We start from the raw sequence: 21872 nt of genomic DNA, 5'->3' as shown, positions 1-21872 counted from the left end.
TTTTCTTAATGTGCTTGTAGAAAACATTGATAGGAAATGGCACTATATCTATACTATCTATAGTATATCTACAGTATGTGAGGTGCTGGTTTTGAGTCATGTTTTGTAGCAGAATTTGGGGGCAGTAATGAATCAAGGGCAGTGTCAAGAGGGAAGATGGCATAGAGGAGTGGTGGACTTTAGGAGGAGCTAGTAGCTGGATACAGAGTTCAAGAAGCCATCAGAGTGCTGTAGTTAATGTGGCATGGCAGGGTTGACAAAGAAGCCACGAACAATTTGAGGAATCAGGGTTTGGACAGATGGTAAACAATGATCGCTTGAAAAGAGGACACAACACCTTTCCCCCCATTACTTCTGATAATGAAACATTCCAAAGAATCAATTCATCCATTTGACCTAGAAGGAGACAGAACTTCTAGTATTTTTTTCCATTAATAAAATTCAAAGAAATTTGAGATAGCGAAAGCATAATGCAATAACTACAACCCCAAAATTATTATCGGATAGGTTAAATAATTCCAGTGTGCTCTGATGTGTTGTGGGTTGGAAGAGAAATATAAAGTAGAATTTTCCAAATGTAGAGGAAGGGCAGAGAAGCAGACAAGGACAGAGCTATAAAAACAGCTAGGAGATCAAAATTCATAATTCATAGCTGAGAGATGTGCCCTGTGTTCTAAGACACAGATCCTATAAACACAATATACTCGATTTGAATCTGGTGAAAAAATATTACATTTCTTGTATGTTTTCTACTCAGTTCTCTTAAAAGAGTACTCCATTGATTGATTATCACACTAGAGAAATCTCATCTTTTTTATTAAATGCATTGTTCCTTATCAAATCTTTATGCCTACATTATCCAGAGTGCAACTTGGTTCAGAATTTCTGGTTTGTTGTGCTAATACTGATCAATGTAGCCTCTAGCTTTTAGCATCAAACAGAGATGATAAGTGGGCTGCCAACGTCTGGTAAAGTTTACTTCACAAACTCTGATCTTTTTGTTCCAAACTAGAGCATGGGGGCTATTTGCTCCTCAAGAACTGTAAACATAGTACAGCCCTTTCTTAAATAAGTGGAGAATGGCCTTGCCAATATAGCTGTAATAGTAGGATTGAAAAAAGAGGATGAAGAGAGAGACTGAAACATATTGAGGCAGAGCGAAAATACATTTAGGATTGGACAGAGACAGAAGGAGTTATTATCAGAATTACAAATAACAGAAACTTGGCAAAGGTAAACTCTTAGAAAAAAAATAACAGTTGAAAGAGATATTCCAATAAAAAGAACAAAAAAAGAAAAAAAATAAATTCTGAAGATTTAATGAGTAAAATATTTGAAACATAACCAGATGTTCAGACCTGCCATGAAGGCGCTAAAGAAATAAAGCCATGTGGTCTTAAAAGGACAGGAGCAGCAGTTCTACAGCGCAGCAGTCCTGAGCTGAGAGGAGCTATCCTCAAGTTAATAAGGCAATTAGAGCAGGATATGCACTGATTTCTGGTTCAGAGCATTGGGCGACCAAGAATACCCTGCTAATCACAAAAGGAAATGGCCAATGAACTAATGAAGCAAAAATTCTTCAAAGTCATTTCTGACCCTAAACACCCACTGACCACCCCCCAACCTCATGGGACTGTGGATATAAACTCTCTCTCGCCATCCACCTCAATCAAGTTGTAATGAGTTTGCTGCTATTAATAAATGTAGTGCTTAATTCATTCATTCATTTAAAAATGTTGCCTCTGACCCTAATCCACCCAGCGATTACACTCCCACCACAATACTGAAAACAGCCTACTAATATACGAACATAATCTCAAGACTTGCTATGCCCTGTTGGTTTAAATGTTTGATGTCTTTTATAAATGTTAAATCTCATTGGAACAGAATAAATTAAAATATAACTTTTAATTTAAAAGGCCATTCCCTTCTCTACTACAAAGTTTAGACTAGACCCCCTTCAGCAAAAAATACTACATGATTTTTGTTGAGGTTACATCTATGCATTAGTTCTTTTGAACACATTTTTACTTTGAATGAATTATTTTTGTTATGGTTTTTGTATTTTTAGTTACATGGAGGATTTGAATACTTCTTCCACGTCATTCTTCTGGCTCAGCCTGTTTGTTGGGACAAGTAGTATTCTGATGAGGACAATACCCCTCAGCTCTATTTATGATTCACAAGAAAGAGGTAACTACATAAATGCATAAACACTTATTTGCTGGTCTTGCAGCATTATTTCTTGGCAAGACAGCACAAACTGAAGAAGGGAGAGTTAAATTATATAATAGATAACACAGAATAATATCAGACACTACCACAAAAAGACGTACAGTTGTAGATATTTCGAGTCTGAAATTTGACTGGTTTCAACATGCTCTATGGTAACAAGGGACTATATCAGAAGACAGTCGAGCTATAAAGAAATCCTTCCTTGCCACCAAAACATTCACCTAAAGCTGAAAAACCAACATATCACCCTGAGAATACAAACCCATGTTTTTTGTACATGGAGACAAAATAGTTTGGCATCCACTGGACATTTTGAATTCATGAACACACACATACAAAAAAAAAACCAAAACAGTAGTTTAAATAGTTTACCACGAAGGAGGGCAAAATCAGTGATAGGGCAAATATCGTGAGAAATTAACAGTTAGATATAATTGGTTTTCAGAACCAACCATCCATCCATTATCTATACCTGCTTATTCCTATTTAGGGTCATGGGGACCTGCTGGAGCCTATCCGAGCTCTCTTTGGGTGAAAGGCAGGAACATATCCTGGACCGGTCACCAGTCCATCACAGGGCCACATAGAGACAAACAACCACACACACTCACACTCACTCCTATGGGCAAACCCTTTGAGCCCGAGCGTTACCCAGTCGGGGGATTTAGAGGAGCAGGTAGCAAACACAGTGTTAAACAATGCACTAATCCTGAAAGAAATTAGCGTTGTTGTACATCAAATTCAACAGCACAACCTGGGTTACAGGAATATATAAACCTTTTTTACATGCCCCGGACAAAATGATAAATAAATGAATTACTATATAGCAATTTTATATAGCAAGATAGGGAAAGGCTATTTAGTTGCTCTTCAGAAGTGCCCAAAGTAACATTTTGAAGATGGTCCAGATACATATTAGAGAAAGCAGTAATAAAATCAGGCATAGTGCAGAGGAAAGGTGGAAGCCCAATGTATTGGTTAGGGGGTCTGAAGTCTAAATGTTTTTCTTCTTAGTATGGATGTGGAAAAGTATAGAATGATCATGAACCAGTAAAGAAGTGTCCTGAGCAGCAAATTAAAACACTGCGACAAACATGATAATCCATATGAAGAGTTAATGGGAAGCCACGCACAACAACACCATCTTAAAATTAGTGGAAACTATACTTGTATACTTAACACTCAGTTAATTACTTAAATATTTAAGTTTAAAGTCAAATAAACAAACAGCAACTCAAGACTGAACTAAAGACAACTGACCGAATTAAATGCTTATGGTCCTAAACCTCAAATAACACAATTGCCATGCCAGCTGTTTGGCGTAGGTCTAAGGACATTATGTAAAACTGATTCTTTAGTCCCAGTATCAATAACATTTTCAACACATTTAAAGCATACGTTACCCTATATAACTGATGTGGACACCCCTGTCAAATGTAAACATACTTTTGTTCTAGCTCTATTTTTCCTGGTGTGGTTTCGCCAGGGTACTCAATATGCCAGCTTTACAGTATTAGTGTTTGGCCCCTTCCTATTTACCTTGAGAGTGCCAGTACCTTGACTTTGTGCTTAAAAATATGGATGTCATTTTTGAGTGTCCACATATTTGTTGTCAAGTAGTGGTTTCTGAATTTACCACTCCACAGAAGGGGAAAAGAGAAGGAGAGAGATGCAGATGCACTTGTATCAAAGGTCTCTGTCCCACTGTGCCTCAGGAGTCCCCTCTGTACTGCTCTGTAATTGGCTCCTTTTCATTAGCTGTGAGATTTCTGAGACCCTCAGGAACTATACTAGCATATTGTAATAGCACTTTCTAGAATGTGTGCCTGAGCAGCCGGCAGCGTGGTTTGGTAGTTTCTCAATTTTCTCAGTCAAATGTTTGACAGCCCTCAATTTTTCCAGGTTTTATTTAAATTTAAGCAAGTCAAGCCCAGTGAATAACCTCAAATAGTACAAAGAAGAGCTATAAAATGCATGAAAAAAGTTTAGGCTACAAAAAACTGAAAGATAATGTAATTTTCGGGGTTAAAACAGGCCCTTTTCAGGAAAGAAAAAATAACAACTTACAGCTGTTCTGCAGCAGAGGAAATAGGATAAGCCTTAAAAGTTGATAATACCCCTCTTGGTGGGGCTTTGATTTGTACGTTTTCCATCGATAGCCCCAACACATTTGGGATAGTTCCATAGCCTCCAAAAAGTCCTTGCCGATGTCAACCATCTGTGCCAGAGATGGAAGGGCCACAAAGTCATTCCTCAAGGCCTGCCTGGTAATTGATCATACAGTTGTCAATCCCATTTTGTAGCTAGTGGCCACACTGTTCTGTGAGCTCCCAGAAGCTAATACTCGTAGTGTGACTGCTAATGTCACCTGGGTAGAGACTGGCATACTGTGTGTGGGTGCATGCTGAATGAACGGTGTGATCCGATGGACAAGGTCGTCAAAACGACTGGCCAACATCCTGCAATAAGAAAAGTACCTCTCGTCGTCCATCTCTCGTATCTGTTGAAACAAGACACTGTACTGGCCCTGCTCAACTCTGGTTGTATTGAGTGGCTGAACATGCCACCTACATTCACTCTTTTGTTTTCATCTCCTCGGAAATCGCAACTTATAACAAATCTTCCTCCACCTCCGCTTCAAACATGTTGTCCTCCCCTGTCTTCCTATTGTAGTTTCTGTAAGATTCCCACAATGCTTAGCATGTGTGATGTGTGCTGCAGTGTTAGGGACTTGAGTCTGTACTCCATTAAATATTCTGCACTTGAGTTTCTCGTGGCGTATGAAATATCATGGCGAGAACTTTGTTCTTGTTGACATGAGTATGTATCAGCCTTAAGTGTACATTGAAGAATACAAACAGCTCAAACGTCACTTGATCAATCATATCATTCAAATACACTGTTCTAATTTAATTTAGTACATTGTTTACTTAGAATAAAATTAGAAACCTTCAAAATACTTAAGATATGAAACTTTAGCTAAAGCTTTGCGTTGCCGTCCACGCCTCTTCCTTGGCTTGCCTTGTCTTGAAGTGTGTCTTGTCCCCTAGAGTGTGCTCGCTTTCCCTCATCAGATGCTCTCTGTGTTGAAAACTGGAAAAACCAATTTATGCAAGACAAATGTTACACTTACTTGCTTAACTGATCCACTGCGAGCCACCTGTATGAAACCTAATATTTCTGCATGTATTCCAGAGAGAGGTGGGAAAGAGAGAGAGACCAGAGACGCTGAAATATTAAAAGTGCTTAAAAGTGACTTTGGGTTGTGGAAAATGAAAGTAAAATTGCAGATGACTAGACCAGAAGAGAAACTGCAAAAGAATCAGAAAAAATGATATTAGGCTTATGCCTTCTATGGTTAGATTTATATTAAAGGTTTCAGTGTAACCATACAGATTGATGACTGCTCGTTGTAAGGTTAAGATCAATATAAGACATTGACTTTTCCATTTCCCCTGATACTGTTAAATGGCAGTTCGCTATTCAAAGCTGGCTCAGTATGAGTTTTAACACTGTGTAGCAGGCTAATGTAATATTTTTATTCATTACTAAGTAAGTTTCACTTGAGTCATTAGGATGCAATGTTAACTAGTTATGGCAACACTTTACCGTTAGCTCATTTATCATAAGCTAGTGTTAGCCTATGCCCAACATTAGCTGGCCTGCCAACAAGCCAAATTTATAATTGTCCTACCGAGTAAACCATGCAGGTAATGCAAAGAAATGCATAACTTTTAAAGATGTAAAATGCAAAATAAATGTAAAACTTTTAAACATTTAAACTAATCATGTAGCTAGAGGGCTAATATTAGCCACCCAACTTACCGCAAAAGTTTTTTGGCTTAAGTGAAGCCTTGATTTTGGATTGTGGCAGTAGTTGGTGCCATCACCTTGGTTTACAACTCTCCTGGGTAGTGTAGTCTACATACTTCTTGCTAAATTTTAAACATCAAACTCACAAGAAATATACTTTTGAAGAATAAAACAAAAAAACCCTGATTTGTTCATACGCAATAGCAATAGAAATGGCAAAAATTGTAAACAATTAAAGGATTAAAAAGAGAAGCCTGATTACTAGACAAGTAAATATAATCAGACTAAATAAATATAAATCATAAAAGCAATAATAATAATAATAATAATAAATAATAAATAATAATAATAATAATAAAGCAACTAATATTAGAATAACATTTGGTTTTTGAAAATGAGGAGAAAACATTACAGTTCTTGGGCTGACCAGTCCTGGTTGCTGATTGACAGGGGGCGAAAATATGTGGCGAATGAATGAGTTTAAAAATTGTGTTGCTGTCATGAAAAAAGCAGACAAATCATGTCTACGGGCACGAAACAATAGATTAAATATTGTGACTATGTCACAAAAAGATACAAGACCGGGTTGGCATCTGTGGGTCACTGATCCCTGGGTTATCAGTTTCAGAACAATAATTTCCTGATCGGTAAATCTCATGATGGCTGTTTGGTTTATTCATCTTGGATCATAAACCGATACTTAAGTCAATGAACTCAAGTTATTCAACAGAAACTGCTTCAAATGTACTTTCTGTCCCAGCCTCTCCAGCCATACCCCCTCATTATTTCTTAGTGTCTCCTCCTTCAGCTCCTCCTCCTCCTTGTCCTCCTCCACCACTGCAGCTATGCCCTCTCATTCACCTGGGCAATCTCTCCACCATCTTTCACAGTAACAGGGTGAGGCTACATTTACAAAGACTGTGCCATGAGAAGGCAGCTGGCCCAGACTGTGTTGCCCAATTTTGTGAGCCTCTACAAAGGATCTTCAACCTACAGTCTACAGTTGAGGAGGGTCCCAGCTCTGTGGAAAACATATTGTATTGTTCCAGTATCTAAAGTATAGTGTCTGGCTGAACTAAATTACTACAGGCCAATGGCTTGCACACATCCCAAATTATGAAGGTCCTGGAGAGGATGATTCTCCACCTACCAAGATTTGAGGTGAAACACACAATAGATCCCCTGCAATTTGATTACAGAGAGCACATTGGTGTGGATGGTGCTGTCCTCCACACATTTCACTGTATTTTGTCTCATCTGGAAGAATCTGGAGGTTTTCCGAGGATGGAACAATACAAGAGATCTTGCATCCCCACTGTCATCAGGCTATACAACACTTCAGCCAATAGCAGATGACTAATTAGCATGAGCACTCCCCTCACTGCTGATTAGCCACCCATCTCATGTACGAGCTTTTGAACCTTTGAACCTATGAGAGCCTACATGTTCTAGTGTACAGTATAACCTTTAATATTCATTGTCTTAATGACCAGTGAGAGCATAGCTCCAGTGTTAGGTTTTACTGAATATGTGGGGTTTGAGTCACACTTAAAGGTATGCTATAGCAGATAGAGCAGGTCACCCTTCCAGGCCACCCTGTCTGATTGTTAGACCAACTATGAAAGTGGCTCACTCCTAAACCTGTGTGAGTGTGCCTGTTAGTGGGTCAGGCAATTTAGAAACGTAAATTCAGCCATTTACCATTTAGATGTTTAGTTTTTGCTATGGCGTAAGACACCTGAACCCTCGCGCCTACTACCTAGTATACAACATAATGCCTACACCTTTGAAACGTCACACTTTCAGTTTGTAAAACAAGCTTTCTGTTATAATTTTGTAGTCTCTAAAGACAAGCCTAGATATCCCAGATTCAATCAATTTTGATAGCATAATTGCAGTCGGGGCACAGCTGTTCTAAGGCACACATCAATCTTGGTCAAGGATGATGGCATTTCAGACAGCATGGAACTTGCCACTAAAAAGTGACAGGGTTCAAAGGCTTGTGAGAGGCTTAAAGAGTGACGTGCTAGGACACATTTGCACATGCCCTGATTTACTTTAGATTTAGATTTACCTAAAAAAGAACTTCAAACATTTATTTCCTTGTCTTCCTTTGTTGTGTTATAACGACCACAGTCGCTAGATATCAATTACATCACATTACAGTTGGTCATATTAACCTACTAGTACAATTAACATATAAAGCCATTTCCTCTAGGACGATAGTTTCGAAATCTGACCTGATGGTTTTCACCAAAATCATCAAATTGAAGCAACTCCAAAATGTATTTACATCGTGTGTTTTAATTTCCGTTTTCTTATGCAAATGCATGTGCTATGAGAGGCTTACAGTCACCTTCCAATATGACACAATTACATTACAGTACCGCAAACTGCAATCAGCACCTCTTAGTTCAGTATAATTATTAATTCCATTTCAATTTAAGACATTCACATCATAGTTTTAACCACCTACTGCAGTGCCTGCATTTTAGTTTGGTAGTGCATTCCTGCTCATTTGATGAATGCAAGTACATATAAAACCATTAAAAGTTCATGTACAACAAAATTTTAATATAGGGAAGACTGGGGAGGTAGAGGAAGTTATATTTCTGAAAGAAGGCAGCAGCAATGAGAATGGAGAGCTCTTGAGCGCCAACTGAAATACCATCCAATGTTCAAATGAACTGTTCATTGTTTAATATTTCAAAAGTCGGCTGGTCGGCTGATTCCATTGGAAGTTCAAGATTCGTGTTAAACGTTTTGACCTTTCCCTGTACACTGCAATGAGCATCAGGCCATGCTGTCATAAATCTACTGGGCCCCATGACATTAACACCATTCTCTAGCAACCCTGTACCTTTAAACTGTCCTAAGCTATTTTTAAGCTGCTTTTACCTCCTAATCTCACCCAGGCAAAGCGAAAATACCCAGCCACTTGGCCCACACTCATGCTCGCATTGTATTTGCTTTGGTTCATCTGCCATGACCAGCACCACTGCCTAGCAGGTTTATTTCTGTAGTCCAGCAGTCATCCCTGCATACTGCAAAAATGACAACTTTCTGACCTGGTATGCCTGTAAAGCATTCTTGCAAAGCAAAGAGCACATATTTGGTAGCATGACCCTGATTTATATATGTATTGAATTTGTTCAGGTAAACCTACTGTATAGTCACTGCCCCAAATGACTTCATCACAAAGCTAGGCCTACCCAGTTTTCTAACCACCATAACACTACAGTATAGTTGCACCATTCTCCGAGTCTGAATAATGTGTACAGAAGTCATGCTGGGCTGTATTACAACAAAATGACTCCGTTGCCTAACTGAACATAAACAAGCTCCATTAAATATTAAACGGAAATTACACTAGATTATTCTATGGTGTATATGTTTTAACCCCTGTAGCTGATCCATTCCATGTTTACAAACTGGGTTTTCATTCATTTTCCACCCTTTCCAAATCAGAACTCCTGTGTTATGTTAAAAAATGTGGAAAAAGCAAACAAAAACAATGGGTAAAACTGAGGTGGGATTTATCTGTATCTGGTGATCTCTTTTTTCTTCTGGCTATTGTCTGTCCCTGTGCACAGAGCTGCCAGGTCCAAACCAGAAATATCCTCTATTGTACTACTATGGGAATGCTCCACATCATTGTTATGGGAAGCAGCAATAAAATTGATTTACTGTTTCCAAAACTGTACCACTTGCACTACTCAGTGTTTCAGTAGGTGTCAGATTTGCACAATTGAGAGAAGCCATTGCAATAAAAGACATAATAATAGAAATGACATAAAAAGTTACCAAAGTTATTTGGATGCATTTTCAGGGGACCACAAACGTCTAAATATTCCAGATTTTGATGCAATTACTCACAAACACCACCTTCAGTGTCAGTGTCTTGTATTTTGTATTTTAAAAGCACATACTGAGACATGTGGTTCGCCAAGCCCAAGATGAAATAAGCCTGATGACATCATCATCATTAAGAGGGTTTTACCTCAGTCTGTTATAGAGTGACAGAAAGTCAAGATCAATATGAGTCCGTCCATTCTATTTACAAGCATGTGCTGGCGTCGAAGATACAGAATGGCCACAGGAGCAGACCCACAAATGGGTGACACTTGAAAGTTAAATAGCTGATTCAGTTTGCTCTCTGCAGTTTAAGCAGAATGTTCACTATGATATTGTTTGTGAAGCCATGCAGAATTATGCCTACAAATCTTATGGATATCATTTCTTACAGATCGAATTATTTCCTTTGCTATTTTGCAGTTAGTGAAAAAAGAGAGGGTTTCAGTAATAATTGTTTAATTACTTGGAAAATTGTAATTACATTACCCAGATTCCAACTGTAAAACTAATCCAATCCAGAAATGGATAAGGTAGCCAACAAACTGTCTGTGTGATTATTTGGCAGAACTATGCACTATAGACAAGACCAGACTATAAGTAGAGTGCTCAAAAGCCTGGATATTTCAGTACATTTGGAATTTGGTGATTAAAAAGCATAACTACAAATAATCAATTTTACCAAATCAGACAATTTAGAGAGCAACAGTAAAGTAAAACTGATTTTATGGGTGTTTTATACATCTGTTTCCATAAACAATATAACACAGAATGATAGTGGCCTGACCTGAGAAGGTTGTATTTGGAAAGCAAATGAACAGAAAAACACACAACAAATGGCTTGATGCCTGAAGAGGAAACCTTATTTTGCATGCAGAAAAGCTCAAACTTTACTGCCTGTTAAAAAGAAGCCAGAGGTACACATTATGGAAGACTGAGTAAATAGTGGCAGTGCAACTGATACAGCACTGTTAGTACAAATAATCGAAGTACTTTTCAATTGCAAAAGGGGTGTGTATGACCCTTATGTTTGGATTATTTCAGACTGAGCCAAATTTTGACTGTGTTCAGTGTGTGTATGCATTGTTCTGTATGTACAGTATGAGACAGACTTCACATCAGTGAATTATCAGCATCACATTTAAAGTATAAATATTAGTTAATTAATTTTATTTTTGTTTTCTTAACAATCTCACCACAAGATCCATTTAACAGCTGTTCTGGTTATTTCAGAACAGCTGTTATTGGGGTTTTACAGTTATGTACTCATCATTGGGATCTAAAGTTATACTTTAAAGCTCCTGAATAGCTACTAAATAGACTTTGTAATCGGACCATTTTCTCTGTATCCGTACTGTTATGAACAAAGTGCTCTCTTCCAATGTACAGTGACAGCAGTACATTTGATTTTTGTTTGTTTATTAAGTAATGTTTTAAATTAAGTAATGTTAGATAGTATCTGTTCTTCAGCTCTTATCTTCTACGTAACAAAATATCAAGGGTATGCCAATGTCATTGAAATGACAAAGACTGCGATAACCCATCAGCCATCACGCGGGTCATATATGTGACACAGAAATATTCTCCATGTTTTTCTGTTACGTCCTGCATGCTTGCTGCATCTGAGCGGTGAGAGCTTTTCCTCACAGGAACTGTCAGAACAGGTGAGGCAGCAGATAAATCAGACAAGTTAACTGCTGCTGTCAGGCTGGGAGGGAGAGACAGCCATAGAGGCTCTGCTGGTATTTCTGTCAATATGCCACAGAGCTGCCAATGACTTGGACACAATAGGAGGAAGTGACTCTTCATGCAATGTATTTCAGACTGACATTTCTAATTAGAACATGTGAAGCACTACAGTGGGATCGCTTCTTTTTGCATCACAGTAAATGTGGACAAAGAATGATGATGTAGGTGTGTTTGTCCACCACAGGGTTGTCAAGAAATACACACTAGACTGTCCTAAAAAAAACCCTAATGACATACTAATTCTAATCTTTAGTAGAAAAAAAATAAAGTATATAAATATAACATTTATGATGCCTCTGAGGCCTTTATTCCAGCATCACCCTGAGAATAATCTGTAGATTATAGTGGCACTGTGTGTGAGTATTGGGGATTACATGGCCAAAATTCTATGGTCATAAATCTAAATATCCTCTGCACTCACCACATTTCTGAGCAGCCACCAAAAACATGTTAATACTGTTATTTTACTCATATGTATGATGGCTGGTTATTCGTTTGATTAGCTATACCCACTTATCGTGGCAGGTCAAACAGGGTACAGGACCGCTCATCTCACCAGTCTATCATAAAGCTGACAGAGACCAATCATACAGCCAGGTTTAGAGTCACCATTTGATGTATGGGAGGAAAGCATGTGGAGGATGTAAACAGTGAATATTCTCCCTAGAATTTACGGGGGGAATTATAAATGTAGGCCCATTTATTTTAAATGAAGTTCACATGTATTGTCTAGAAAGAGTCAAACAGGTCTTTAATCTAAAATACATCTCCTTTCACAAACCACCACGTATAATTAGTCAGTAGCTATTGATAGATCTGCAAATACCTTTTTAAATTTTGTTTTAAATTGAATGTTGACATTTGAAATACAGACTGCAAACTTAGGGTGGTAAAGGTCTCCAGCCAGAATCATTATGCATCTTAACCACCCAGCCAGCAGAATGCGCTTTGTCAGTTTTTAATCTATTCTCCCAAATAAAAACACAATTATCACGGTCTACAGTAAATTCATTCATAATCCTAACCTTAACCTACCACAGAAGAATACTGAACCTGCAATAAAACAAAAGGAGACCTTATTCCAATCAACTCAGTTAAACAATCTACTGTATATCATGGCTTAAATCTCCCCTACACTAACATAATAGACCACACATATTAATAGAAAACCTTCATCCAGCTGAAGGCTTCGCTCCAGTGAACCTACAAACACTGGCTGGAATGGAAATGAATTGGTTTGAGTGACAAGTTTTAGCAGACAGGGGCGGTGTGTGTGTTGAACACAGCTCATTCAGTGAAGCACTGGCAGAGCCGGGATGAATTAAAACTCATTCATTTCTGCAGGGCCCCATACAAATGTGTATGCATTCATTCATCCTCTGCCCATTCACATGTGGAGACATATTTTCATTTCACTCAGACGCCATGTGGTATCGGGTTTGCCCGTTTTTATTACTGCTTTAAGATGAGCAGAGCTTCGCTGTGAACTCACGGTTTATTCGATGTTGTTGTCAATAACAATAAAGCTCAGTTCACCTCTGCATGTCATTTCTCTGCAGACCTCACATGCATAAAAACCTGAGCACTCTGCTCCTGCGTGTGTGTGTGTGTGAGAGAGAGAGATGTTTCTATACTCGCTGACACTCACGTTATCTGTTGGCTTCTTACCCGCATTTCGTAGTTTACGGTTCCTAAGCACGGACACGATGACCAGCAGGTTGCCCAGGACATCCACCACGGTGGTAAAGATCAGCACGCTGGCCAGAGCCGTGACTGCCCATGCGGGACGCGCTGCTCCCTGGTCCCGCTCCGGCCCGTGTTCCGTCCGGTTCTTTAACAGCGACTCATCCTCCGGCATGTCCATAGCCTCTGTGCCCTCCTTCACATCCCGCGCTCGGAGCGACTGATCATTCTGGCATGCTGCTTCACTGTGACAGCCAAAAATATATATGTATTAAAAATGTCAGTTGTGTCCCTCAGTGGCCGCGGTTTGTCTCTGCGCGGTCACCAGGTCCAGCCGCGTAACTTGCGCCAGAGCGCGCTCCTCCGCCCCGCTGCAAGTTCACCCGGAGGCGGGAACAGCAGCCCGCCGAGACCCGTAAACCAGATCAGCGACCTTGGTGGCTGGAAGCAGGGATGCGCTGCCTGAATCCTTGCACCCACTATTCTTTCCCCTGCTCTGTCTCTCCGAACCTCATGCTCCTCATCGCCCCTCTCCTCTCCTTCCTCCTCTCCTTCCTCCTCCCCCTCCTCCTCCGTCCTCTGCTGTCCATGGGACTGGAGGCAACTCTGCCAGTCCCCTCTGGCGTTCAGCTGTGTATTGCTGTAGGGTATATTAGAAAGCTTTTGTTCACTGTGCTGATAGGGCAGGCTGAAGATTCCTCCTAAATGCTTCTCTCAGTTCAAACATAATGCAGCTATATGTAACTGAGCTGGTTTTTATAGCCAACATAAAACATACTTAGGCTACTTTGCATTGCACATACCCCCCCCCCCCACTGATTTTTAGGGTTGCTTTTCATATGAATTATTAATAACTATCTGAGGTGTCTGTGACTTATACTTTAGTTTGTTGTAGTGTGTGCCTCCAGTAGAAAGAAGCCCTTGTTTTGTATTGAGCACATGATGCCAGATGAAGTTCAGTGGCCAAAACATACTTCTGAAATTTGCTAACACTTTCTTTTGCATGGTTTCATTTACTTTTGCACCTGCCTCTCATGCATCCACGAGACAATACTAAAACAGATGCTAAACAAAGTGTTTCAAATGCCAGTGAAACTGTCCAGAAGAGCAACAAATTGATGGGGAAAAAAAACTTTTAAAACTTTATGGAAAACTCTGATGAATGAAGGCATTTCCATACTGACATTATCATCATCTCAGTCTTCTCACAAGCAGAGCATACCAGATGATAAAAGATCTAGCTTCTAATTCCCTGTGTCCATTCCCCACAGAGTTGTGCCCCTGCTACTTTGTCTCTCTACTGTTTTTTAATCTTATAGACAGATTTTATACAAACATGAAGATATTGTAAAATTGCCTATAGTAATGCTGCTGCATCTCCACCCATTCTAAAAATATGGTCTGGTGTGAACATTTGTTCAGCTAAATGCACAGGTTTGTTTAGGCAAGAGTAGGCAATCAAAACAGATTTGTTTTTCAACAGTGATTTGTACCTATACAAAGAGGCTTCAAGTGCCTTAACACTGGAGTCAAGTGAATACCATGCAACAATATGCACACTCCAAAGGGCACTCTACATATACCTATGGGACTCCAGCAAGTTTGACATCAGTGTCACAGTATGGGGAGTATTTGGGAAGATTACAGTAAATTTGTACAGTATAAAATGCTTTACACTATAATTTCTGTTTAGTGTAGGAGATCCTTGAAATATGAGGGCAAGACAAGAATGTGTGGGAGAGTGGGCGCTTCTCTTCCTGCAGTCATTCAATTTAATGGCTGCTATGGAACAGTCCTCAGTTTACCAGGAAATGAAGATCTCAAGCCATGAAAATACGCACAAAACCCTGCTTGACCTGATTCTGGTCACTCCATACCGTGAATGGCTGCTAACTTTAAAAATCCTAAATACTATAAACTATCTGTCATAAATACCATAAACTATCTACAGTGTTAGAGAGATCAGCGTGAGCGTTAGTGAGATCAACTGAAGACAAATTCTGAAATTATAATTTTTTTAGATTGGTGATCAGCTCCATTTAAAGCAGCTGGTTTACATTACCTTTTCCATCTTAAAATTCTGAAAAATGCAGAGTGCAATCTATCAATATCATGTATTTCCATTCTTTATATTCCTGGTGCTGTACTGTTTACTGTGTGGGCTGGTACTACTCATGTTGTGTGGACAGAATTCTAACACAGTCTTACTGTAGGCATCTTTACAGGGGACCAAAGAAAAAGAAGTACAAAAACAAGGTCTCTTGATGTTAATAACTGAATTTTAGGATGAATACATGGGATATATGAAATATACATTTAAAGGGTGAATTTAAGCTAAAGTTAGAATAGGCTTAGGAGGAGGGTCAGTGCTAGCCAAGTAGTTGTTAAGGTTAGGGTAGGTTTCTAGGAATCAACTGTAAGTGGATTTTGTTTGTTTGTTTGTCTATTGTCAATGAGTCAGACAGGACCCAGACATTTTTTCTTCAGGCTATCTCTGTATGATCTCTCTCAGAGATGGGGACTTGAGTTGCACTTAAGTCCCACACCAGTAAATTGAGACTTTGCTTGAGACTTGACTTGGACTTGATGTTTGGGATTCATGAACAATTTTTATATATTTATTTACTTTATTTTAATACATTAACATAAATTTCTAAAAGGCAGTGTGGTTCCTTTTTTTTCTTCTTCTGGTAAATGAGTGGCAGAATAGATGCAACAAAAGCATATTACTGCCCTCTATTGGTGGTGAGCACAACCCATTTGTGACATACTGTAAACTGCAGTAAACTGAATTAGTGTTGTGAACATGGCCAACATCCCAGCAAGTGTGATGCAGTTTGTTATCAATTTTGGTTACACTCAAAAAAATTGATAATAAGTCATTGTGCATGACTTCAAAGCCTAAACAAATGAATAGCAACATGCAAGGTGTGCAGTATAAAAATAAAAGATGCTGAATCAACCACATCTAATTTTATCAGAAACCTCAAAATGCCCCCAGACAGGTGAATCAGTTGTCACATGGTTTTGCTCAACATTGAGTGTCTAATGTTAGCTTGTTACTAGCTTTGTAGAGCATTGCAGTCTGCACAGTATGCAACAAGCATTGTTCAGTGGAAGCATGAGACTTGAGACTTGACTTGGACTTGTGACCAGAGACTTGAGACATGACTTGCAGTTGTGACCAGACTTGTGACTTGACCTGGACTTGTGACCAAAAATTTGAGACATGACTCACAGCTGTGACCAGAGACTTGAGATTTGACTTGGACTTGTGACCAGAGACGAGTCTTGGATTTAAAAAAAAAACTACCTAAAATTACTGATATACACATTCCATTTGTTACTGATCTTCTAACTATAACATAACTAGGTTTTCAGGTGTGTAATTAGAGAGGCCCACAAACACAGGCATGTACACCAGATCAGAGTAGGAGGGTACAACCTATTATTTTATCCATGTCTGACATAATGAAGCAAAGTGCAGGTTAATAACAACAGCTGTGCTCTAGAGATTGTCCTTTAAAGAATCAGTCCATATGTTGTTTCTTTTAATAGGTTATTATCAACAACAGTGCCATGTTAGGGGAGGGAGTTTGCAATAATGACACAAGCAAAGGAGGCAATTAGGTGATGTGGTGTATAGAGCTACAAAGTCTGCCTTAGAAATTAAGTTGGGTTGAACGGGTGGATCAGAAAACCCAGGACTTTCCCACAGAAGCCCAGTGTTCAATTTCTTTAGAAACATTTTCTCTTCATGACCATTGCACAACCTAAACTGCATATTTGTTATTATAACCCTGATGATGAATGTTATTTTAATACAAATCTCAATTTAAAATTTCTAAATGTATATTTTTTGGTCCTTTGCCTAATAAAATGGTTCTATAATCATAACTTTGTGTTTTTTAAAGTTTCCATCCATCCATCCATCCATCCATCCATCCATCCATCCATCATCTATACCCGCCCATTCCTAACCAGGGTCACTGGGATCTGCTGGAGCCTTTTATAGTTTCAATAACGATGAATATCCTGTAGGGGCAAGCAAGTTACTCACATAGGAGCGCACAGTCCAAACAAATTCAAAATCCCATGAACACTTGTGATAATGGAATAATTCTATTCCATTCTAATTAATGGCAAGACAAGGAATAGCTCACTATCTTTGCCTGCAAACCCCGGAGCTGTGCTAGCTTTTAACTGGTGAGCTAGAGAAGAGAACCTCCACTATAAAGAAGTAACAGCTAGATGGAGAAGAAAGAGGCACATTCAGTTTTACTGAAGCTGTGCACTGGGGTATTGCTATGGGTCGAATCCCATCCTTGTCTGAGTGCACTGAAGAGAAAATTGTCTACACCCACCATGGGTGGGCCCCCATGTCCATCTGAACCAAGTTCTTCAAATATGTCTGCATCTCCCCCATATATGCGACATATATGCGACCCTGCCACCATCACACCCCTGCCAGAGCAGAGTTTTAAGTACTTGGGTGTTCACATCAACTATAAAGTGGACTGCTCCTACAACAATGATGCCCTGTACAAGAAGGGCCAAAGTCACCTCCACTTTCTGAGGAGACTGAGGTCCTTTGGAGTGTGCAGGCCTCTGCTAAGGACATTCTATGATTCTATGGTAACATCAGCTGTCCATTATGTTGTCATCTGATGGGGAGTGGGCAGCACTGACAGAAACAGACTGAACAAGCCGTTCAGGAGGGCCAGCTCTACCCTGGGCTGCCTGCTAGACTCTGTGGACGAGGTGGGTGAGAGGAGGATGCTAGCCAAGCTGACATCCATTATGGATAATACCTCTCACCTACTGCATCAGACAGTGGAGGCTCTAAGCAGCTCCTTCAGCGGCAGACTGATACACCCACAGTGAATGTAAGACTGTACAACTCAGTTGTACTCAGGTCATGTTTTTTTTCATTGCTAATGTAAATATGTATATAGCCTGTATAGAACAGTATTGCTAAATTAACATTTATTTTCTACCAACATATTTTTGTGTTCCACTTTTTTGTAAATACTTCAAAATTGCACGCATTACTCTTTGTTTTTCTAATACTGCTTTGCCCACTTCATACTGTCCTTTAACAAGTGAATATCCCCACTGTGGGATCAATAAAGTTTGATCTCATCTTATCTTAAACTGCACACTTCATCAGTGTGCCAAGAAGCATGTGTATAATGTTTGCTTTATGAGATATTAATATCATGAGAAATTTTGATAATTTCAGGGCACCAGATCTTTTGATGGTGGATCAAGCAATCAGTTAATAAATGATTAATAATATCAGTGTTTAATCTAAGTGGGAGCTCTCAGATTCAGTGGTGAGTGTGAAAGAAACATCAGTGATGCCATTCCAATATGTATTTTAAAGATTTATTCAACTATTTACAAAGGAGGAAAAAGGGAAAATTGGATGAATTAATGAATGAATTAAAACATATTGTTACTTGTATAAATAGTAGGTCAGTTGCAGTGGTAGAAAAGAAATCAATTTAGGTTTTAGATTTGAGTCTGAACTTTAAACAGAAGTTTAGGAGGAAGATAAGCTAACTGGTAAATGGATAGATGAAGATAAGCACAACCACTGTTTCTTATGTGACTTTCGGGATCACATTTGCTAAGGGTTAAGGCTGTCTGACTATGGGCTGATCCAACTGCAGTCCAGATGGCAGCTTTCCAGGAGGGGCATTGGCATTACTTGGAAGTCCATTGGCTGTGGGCCCAGGGCTTCTTCAACTTCTTCAACAATGAGATTGTACTTTTAAGGCTAGACTTAAAACCTTCCTCTTTGACAAAGTGTATAGTTAGGGCTGGCTTCAGGCAACCCTGAACCATCCTAGACTGCCCGAGGGACATCGGTGCACTGAGCTCCCCTACCCTAACCCCCCCTTGCCTTCCCTTCCCCTCTCTTCCTCTCCTCCCACCTCACATGTATATTCCACCATTGAATGTCACTAACCTTGTGCTCTCTCTCTCCCCTAGTTTGTGCTTTTCTCCCTCTCTCTCTGTTCTCTCTCTCTGTACCTTCTGCAGGTGTCCCTGGTCCTGCAGCTGTATATTGCTGATGTGCAGTTACTGGCCCCACCAACCTGCAGTGTCTATTTGTTGTTTATTGTTGCTGTTCTTTTCTCTCTCCTCTATCCACTCACCCCACCCGGTCGAGGCAGATGGCCGCCCAAACTGAGCCTGGTTCTGCTGGAGGTTTCTTCTTCCGTTAAAGGGAGTTTTTCCTCTCCACTGTTGCCAAGTGCTTGCTCATAAGGAATTTGTTGGGTTTTTAGTTTTAGTTTTTGTAAAGTGCCTTGAGATGATTTGTATTGTGATTTGGTGATATACAAATAAAATTGAATTGAATTGAATTGAATTCTTCACCAAGTTGCTCTCTTCGTCTGGTCACTGACTGTTGTATCTGCTGGATTATCCTGTGGCATTTCGGTGAGCTCGCCTCTTGTGGATATTCAGATCCAACTAGTAATCAATTAAATTAATTAAACTTTGCTGCACTGTGAGTGTCAGTGTAAGGTGAGCTATTTACTACAAAATAACACTGTGGAAGATAGCATGAACTTAGCAGGTCAACTCTCTTTTGGTTACTGGAATCTATCTTCCATGTGGGAAGCAGGAGCGGGTTTTTTCTCATGTGCAGCATGTCTGTGTGCTGTGTCTGCTCGAAAGACGGCTGTCATGTGCCTGACTCTGTGGCTCCCTCTGGCCACATTTTAATTGTTTTTGTGGTTGGTTGCTTTTTTTTGATGATGGGGTGGTGTGCTGGCATTAAAAAGAATGACAGGCAATTACACTGTCTAAGATGAGGAAGAGGTGAGGTTCTGTAGCTTTTAGGGATGTTAGAATAAACACAGTCCAGCATGTTTCCCTGTTCTCTGTTTGAGCATTTCACATGCTATTCAAACCTTGGAAGCACAGTTTTTATGTTAACATTTTTAAAGTCACCAGGCACAATAAACACCCCATCGGGATATTTTTCCTGTTTTTTTATTTTTTCCAATGGCAGGCAGTATTCCAAATCAGGTCAAAAATCAACATTTTAAGCTGCTTATTGCTTTCAGTATTTCTTCTTTGACATCAGTTATCTTGCCTCCGTTTCACCCTTAACATTACCCTCTTCACTAGCTTTAAACTCCTTGTTAGCTTTTGGATTCATGCTCTGCACCCCGAGTTAGTCAGCTTCAACTGTGTCGCTGTTTTTTATCTTTGATTGTTTTGCAGAATTCAGCCTAGCTATTTAGGAATTAAGGTTTGTATACCCAGAAGTTGTGCACTCCCTTGTAATACACCAGCATTCTGCAAAAGACTGCAGAGCATTTGATTTCTCTTAAACCAACCATAGCAGACGATTCCTGCATGAAGAGTAATAGTTTCTGTAGAATGCAATGTGTGTCACCTATCATTAGTTTGAGGTTAATATGGAATGATAAGAACGTCCCCTGGAACTTCCTAACTAACTGCCCAGTCAACTAATGTGATGGAGTGACTCTTTGAACACTAACCCACAGCATAACTCTTGGCCACAATGTAATAAAGGTACACCCCACCTGTATCCCTAGTACAGGTACATGATCAAATTGAGATCCATGCACCAGTTGTGTTGTGATCATGCCATCTTTGGTAAGAGTGAAACAGAAGTAAGAGTACACACCGAAAATGCACATACACACGGTCTGGAAAGAGTGCCTGTTTAATTCATGGCAGGATTGTGCCTGAGTTGCTGAGTCAGCAAAGACCTAGTGATAAAGACAGTAGAGAGAGTATTCAGGGATGAATTATCCACAACTTGGCGTGAGATGAGAGAGATGAGATAAACTTTATTCATCCCTGGAGGGAAATTCAGGACATGAGGCCAATAGAAAAATTATTTATTGTTGGTTTGGACATAAGGGCATAGTGTTCCAGTAGTCCAACCATTACCAAATTTAAGATTACTGTAGCTAAATTCATTCTTTCATCCATTATCTATATGCACTTATTCCTAAGCAGGGTCATGAGGATCTGCTGGAGCCTATGCCAGCTGTCTTTGGGTGGAAGGCAGGGGTACACCCTGGACAGGTCACCAGTCCATCACAGGGCCACATAGAGACAAACAACCACACACACTCACACTCACTCCTATGGGCAATTTAGAGTCACCAATCAACCTGACATACATGTTTTTGGACTGTGGGAGGAAAACGGCGTACCCGGAGTAAACCCACACAAGCGTTGGGAGGAGATGCAAACTCCACCCAGAAAGGCCAGGTTGCGAACACACGAACTTCTTGCTGTGAGGCAACAGTGCTAACAACTTGCCACTTTGCCAAACCAATCTCAGACTGTCACATACTGTACTTTGGTTATTTAAAAGCTTTTTATAGTACACAGATGCTGAATGTAAATTGTTGGGTGAGTCCTCTAGCACATTTTTCTCTTTCTGTACTTGGTTTAAAACCAAGACAGAGCTCAGACTGCTCCTAAGTTGTAGATACTTGTAAATCCTGTCTGTCATGCTGAAAGTTTCCTTTAACACATTG

The 21872-nt window shown here is 39.6% G+C and overlaps 1 protein-coding gene across 1 annotated transcript in view; it reads right to left on the bottom strand.

The window, feature by feature from the left end:
- Positions 1-13507, bottom strand: part of mtnr1ba (melatonin receptor type 1Ba) — a 39362-nt gene extending 25855 nt beyond the window's left edge. Inside the window, exon 1 of the mRNA XM_026291727.1 lies at positions 13318-13507. Coding sequence (XP_026147512.1) covers positions 13318-13507 — 190 coding nt within the window. The remainder of the gene's footprint in view (positions 1-13317) is intronic.
- Between the last annotated feature and the right edge of the window lie 8365 nt (positions 13508-21872).

This window comes from Mastacembelus armatus, chromosome 13, assembly GCF_900324485.2.
Source record: "Mastacembelus armatus chromosome 13, fMasArm1.2, whole genome shotgun sequence".
In the NCBI taxonomy this organism is placed as follows: domain Eukaryota; kingdom Metazoa; phylum Chordata; class Actinopteri; order Synbranchiformes; family Mastacembelidae; genus Mastacembelus; species Mastacembelus armatus.
This window is presented reverse-complemented; position numbering and strand designations above follow the sequence as displayed.